This window comes from Colobus angolensis, unplaced genomic scaffold (genome assembly GCF_000951035.1).
Source record: "Colobus angolensis palliatus isolate OR3802 unplaced genomic scaffold, Cang.pa_1.0 Scaffold45, whole genome shotgun sequence".
In the NCBI taxonomy this organism is placed as follows: Eukaryota; Metazoa; Chordata; class Mammalia; order Primates; family Cercopithecidae; genus Colobus; species Colobus angolensis.
The window spans coordinates 1,236,847-1,242,424 of NW_012117932.1; the positions used below are offsets into that span (position 1 = coordinate 1,236,847).

Below are 5,578 nucleotides of genomic sequence, written 5' to 3' on the forward strand. Positions count from 1 at the left end.
AAAAAAAAAGTCAAGAGAAAATAAAACTCCCAAGCAGGGCTTTCTGGCTTTCCATATTTGAACCTCTAGTTTTTCTCTAATTATTTGCACTTTAAGCTTTGTAAGAGGAATGTTCTGAAATTACATCCCTTTTCTTCTCCTTCCATTTCCCCTACTCCAAAATGTTCATGCACTGAAATCATCCTAGGTCCAGGTCATTCTGGGTAGAAGAACAATACTCTGGCTAATCTGGACAAAGTATTATTCACGAATTAATTAGGCTGGGATGGTCAGAAAATAGCACAGTAAACTATTAAATGGAGGGAAGAGAGTGTAATTTAAGTTATGATATCACCAAAACCATGAAATACTGGAAATGCTTTATACTAGGGTTTTCTTACAAAGTATGAAGGCTTGGTGGAAGAGGAGGTTGACCCTAATAAAAAGGGATTATCAAAATATACACATTTTAATCCTCTATAAATTTTTACATTTATAATATGTATAAAATATTTTAATCCTCTATATTGGATAAGTGTTCAAAATAAATGTAAAAAGTAAATATGAAATATCTAATATCTCTCTGATTGTCTGCAGGGCAGGGGTGGAATAGAAAGAAGTATGAAGAGGGAACACTAAAAAATGTCCTAAAATAGTAGCATTCTTGTAGAAAGTACTTGGAATACTGGAAAAGCCTTGACCTGGCTTTGCAAAGGCAGGTCAAGAATTGCAAAGGCAATTCTAAACAGACCATCTCAGGAAAGTCAACAACTGTGAATTTCAGTCTCTTTATCTATAAGATGAGATGATAATACTTGTCTTTCTTACAGACATCTGTTGTGAAGTCACAGGAGATAATGTGAATGAGAGCATAATCATTTCTCATTCCTCTCCATGCCATAATTACTAGTTTCCAGCCTTGAGCACCGCATGTAATAATTAGAAATATGTCAGACAATATTAGAGAGAAAATAGCAAAAAGAAAACAAAACTGAAACCCACCATCTGTAGTGCAAGATCCTTCTGGGGCAGGTTTTTGTGAATAGGGAATTGGTGGACTGTTTGAATCAGACATTTCTTCATCGTCTTCATCGTCTTCCATTTCATTAACTGTTAGATTGTTAGAAAAATCCAGACTTCCATTTTGAGTGTAGCGATTTACCAAATCTTTGTCCAGATCCTCCACCTTGGGTTTGACATCTGGGTAAACAAATAAATCACAGCAGATTTAACAAAAAGATACGTATGGAAAAATGCACAGTTCTGAAAGACATAATTGAAGAAAAGAAGTCTAGCATTTTCTAACATTTAGCCAATTTATCTCAGAGGTCCCAGGATTTGGAATCCCCACTTCTAAAACAAGAATCCCACTTTTTAAAAAAGGAGTCCAGTGACCGGGCGCGGTGGCTCACTCCAGCACTTTGGGAGGCTGAGGCAGGCAGATCACGAGGTCAGGAGTTCAAGACCAGCCTGACCAACATGGTGAAACCCTGTCTCTAATAAAAATACAAAAAAAATTAGCCAGGCCTGGTGGCGTGTGCCTGTAGTCCCAGCCACTCAGGAGGCTGAGGCAGGAGAATCGCTTGAACCCAGGAGGCGGAGGTTGCGGTGAGCCAAGATCACGCCACTGCACTCCAGCCTGGGCGACAGATGGAGATTCTATCTAAAGAAAAAAAAGAAAGAAAGAATCCAGAAATACGTGTGATTGAGAAACTTACCTGCAGATGAGAAAGGATGCTGGTCAGGGTCCAGGTATAGCTGGGAAAAAATTGGCCGCGGTACCACACTACTACATCTGAGGGAGGCTTCTATGGAGTTGTGGAGAGCTTCCTCAAATCGAGCAGATTTCAGTTGCCCAGCATATGAATTCCCCATGATCTACACCTACCCATCCCCAACAAAAAGAAGAAAGGATAAAATCGATATAATTAGAGGTCCTATGTCTCAAAGCACAGGTAGAGCTAATATAAACTATGTCCATATATCTTGTTAAGATGTGAAATATATGAACTACCCAGATATCTTAAGACAGCCTGTGTAAGTTACTTGTTATCATATCACATGTGCTTTTTGTCTTCACAGCCCAAGCCCAACTCAAAAAGCCCCTTTAAGGGATTTTGTATCTATAACAGTAATAAATGCTTAAGTCAAGGCTCTCCAACCAGTAAATCAAGACTGACCTGTCAATCATGAATCCCAACCTGGTTAACAATGTGGCCATATCACCTTTATAGGCTACTATAACTCCCTAGAAACTCTATCAGTGGTTTCAGAGTAAGTAATGAATTTTTTCTTTACAAATATCTATTACTCTAGATGGGGGAAAAAGCCTCTCTTCTGGAAAAAAAATGAAAGCTTTATGGTTATGTATTTAATTAAATTTCTGAAAGCAAGACTTGAGCCTTTTCAACTCGAATAATTCATTTATGTATTACTAGTATTTGAAAACCTCTGTGGTTTCTTTTGCTTCATCTGAAGTACAATCTTATTTGGGACGCTTCAAGAAAGTATATAGTACAAAGCTTTGAAGCCATGACCTTTACTTCTCATCACTAATATTTATATAGTACTATAGTACTTGCTGGTTATAAAAATTTCCATGTATAGGCTGGGCATAGTGGCTCACGCCTGTAATCCCAGCACTTTGGGAGGCCGCAGTAGGTGGATCATGAGGTCAGGAGATTGAGACCAGCCTGGCTAACATGGTGAAACCTCGTCTCTACTAAAAATACAAAAATTAGCCAGGCATGGTGGCATGTGTCTGTAGTCCCAGCTACTCAGGAAGATGAGGCAGGAGAATCGCTTGAACCCGGGAGGCGGAGGTTGCAGTGAGCCAAGATTGCGCCACTGCACTCCAGCTTGGGTGACAGAATGAGACGCTGTCTCAAAAAAAAGAAAAAGTCAAGAGGTACCTGTGCCAATGAAAAGAGAAAATGCCCTATTTGATGGAAAAAAAAAAAAACCCACACCATAATGATGGGTGTTTGTAAAAGTGGCACGAGAACCAACTGAGAGCTCCCAATGTCCAAAACTCAACAATTCGAGCAACAAAATAAGTTAGTATTAGATTATAAACATAAAATAAATGTAGTCATTTATGGCCATAATAACATAAATAAATGAATGAACCCATCAATAAATAGGAGAGAAGAGATGAATTCCCACACAGTAGAATTTCAAATAATTTACATAGTCTGCCCTCAAGGATGTGGAGTGTAACTCCCTGCTCCTTAAGTGTGATCTGGGGATTCCTTCCACAGTATGCAGTGGAAGGAGAGTGGAGATAACACTCCTTCAGCCCCTCAGCCAGGTGACCAAAGTCAACAGCAAGTGATAAATCATGTTGATAGTATGTACCCTTGAAATAATATGATAAAAATTTAAGGAATATGATAAAAATTTACCCCTGTGATCTTCCTCCCCAGATCCCATAACCCCAATCTAATAAGGAGAAAAACATCAAATGAATTCCAACAGGGGGGTCTCCTACAAATATGCCTAATACGCTCCAAATGGTCAAGGTCATCAAAAACAAGGAAAGTCTGAGAAACTGTCATAGTCAAAAGGCACCTAAGGAGACGTAGCAATTAAATCTGATGCCATATCCTGGATGGGACACTGAAACAGGAAAAGAATATTAGGAAAAAACCAAGGAACTCAAATAAACTGTGCACTTTAGTTGTTATTAAAATTTAAAAAAGTATCAATATTGGTTCATTAATTGTAGCAAACGTACTATACTAACATATTAATAATAGGGCAAACTGTGTGGGGATATATAGAAACTACTATTTTCTTAATTTTCACAAATTTAAAGCTGTTCTTCAAACATAAAATAAAATAGTCCTATTTTATCTTTTACCATGTAGCTATTTGCCAACACAAGCCATACAGATAATTTAATTAACAAGAGACTAGGAAAGAAAGGCACAGCAGGGCTGAGTCTAGAAAACAGGGTCCAGAAGAAATCAACTCAAGGTCAAAAATGCTCATTAAGTCAAGCAAAAGTTTATGAATTCAGTCTTGTAGTTATTCTAAGAATAAGTTCGCCTGCCAAGGGTCTGGTCCATTGCTGTAAAGTATGTATCTATTTACTGTTTCCTCCAAATCCTCATTGCTTGGATTCAGATCAGCTAATGATATACAAAATATAGCATCAGGGATCCCTATGACAGTAAAAACATTATGCAAAGAGCAATATTTAATTTAGCTTTTTCAGATGGAAAATAAGCTGCGTACGTCTGTAAAAAAGAGTGGAGAGCTAAAAACAAAATCGATGAAATGTTCTATCTCAAGACTTACAGGATCCCAGTATCCAGTGTGACAGGTAGTTCTATTTTCCCACTACTAGAAATATGTCTGATTACTAGTCTAATAAACATCAAATATTAAATCTCAATTAAAACCTTAAACTAAATGAAAAACAAAACAAAACCCTAGGACTCCACAAAAGGGTAATTCTGAATTACATCTGAATAATCCTGAGGCACTGACATGATCTTTCTTTTAGAGGCTACGAGAAGATCTGGTTAAGAGTATCCTAAGGAAGAATCTAAGCCTGTTTATAGTCTACAAGCAAAGAAATATAAGTTAGTGATAATGGGCATACAAATAATTTATTTGACAAATCTGCCCCTGAAATAATTTCAGTTTCTGAAGACAACACTGAAATGTTGCTCTAAAACCAAGCCTCTTGCAGAGCAAATGATTTTAATTTTTTTAAAAAGAAATAATAGTAGACAGGTCTTCTTTATAAACATCATCTGCATTTCTTTAAGAAAACAGCCGAAGATTTCACTTCACAGAAACAGATTTGCATTCTCCAATTATCTCCAACTTGAAGGTTACAGAGTAAACTAAAAGGGGGCAGGGAAAAGTTTACAGAAACAGCTATAAACACAAGCTAAAGTAATCAAAGCAGTATTTGGAGGCCTAAAATTTGGTTGTCCTTAACTCTGGACAATCAACTGCCTCCCAGCAGGATAGGAACCTACATTATTCCAATAATTTACATAAGAAATTAGCAACCAAAATTTACATCTGAATGGTAAACCCCAGCAGCCCATCAGGTGTTAAGTATTTGCTTATCTAAATTGCCTCTAAAAATAGCTTTACCTTTCTTTGAGCCTTAAGTAAATAGAGGATTTCCCGTGAAGGGAAGGTGGTATGCTTAAATAAGTCCAGGCAGTATACTGCCCTACTTCATTGCCATTTTCGTAAGGAAAATTTCAGAAATTTCAGAACTGTTCTCCCTTTGAATAAGAGGGCTCTTAGAACTATCTTAAAATGAGTCCAATTGAAAGAGCTACTGTCCGGGCGCGGTTGCTCACACCTGTAATCCCAGCACTTTGGAAGGCCGAGGCAGGCGGATCACGAGGTCAGATCAAGACCATCCTGACTAACACGGTGAAACCCTGTCTCTACTAAAAATACATAAAAAAGTAACCAGGCATGGTGGCAGACGCCTGTAGTCCCAGCTACTCAGGAGGCTGGGGCAGGAGAATGGCGTGAACCCGGAAGGTGGAGCTTGCAGTGAGCCAAGATCACACCACTGCACTCCAGCCTGGGCGACAGAGCAAGCCTCCGTCAAAGAAAAAAA

At 38.2% G+C, this 5,578-nt stretch overlaps 1 protein-coding gene across 1 annotated transcript in view; it reads right to left on the bottom strand.

Moving 5' to 3' along the window:
- The window catches only part of GREB1L (growth regulation by estrogen in breast cancer-like), a 184,195-nt gene that overhangs the window by 157,943 nt on the left and 20,674 nt on the right, over nt 1-5,578 (bottom strand). The window contains exons 3-4 of the mRNA XM_011957773.1: nt 1,698-1,863; nt 982-1,179 (exon numbers count right to left, since the gene is read on the bottom strand). Of these exons, the coding sequence (XP_011813163.1) occupies nt 982-1,179; nt 1,698-1,854 (355 nt within the window). The 5' untranslated portion in view covers nt 1,855-1,863. The remainder of the gene's footprint in view (nt 1-981; nt 1,180-1,697; nt 1,864-5,578) is intronic.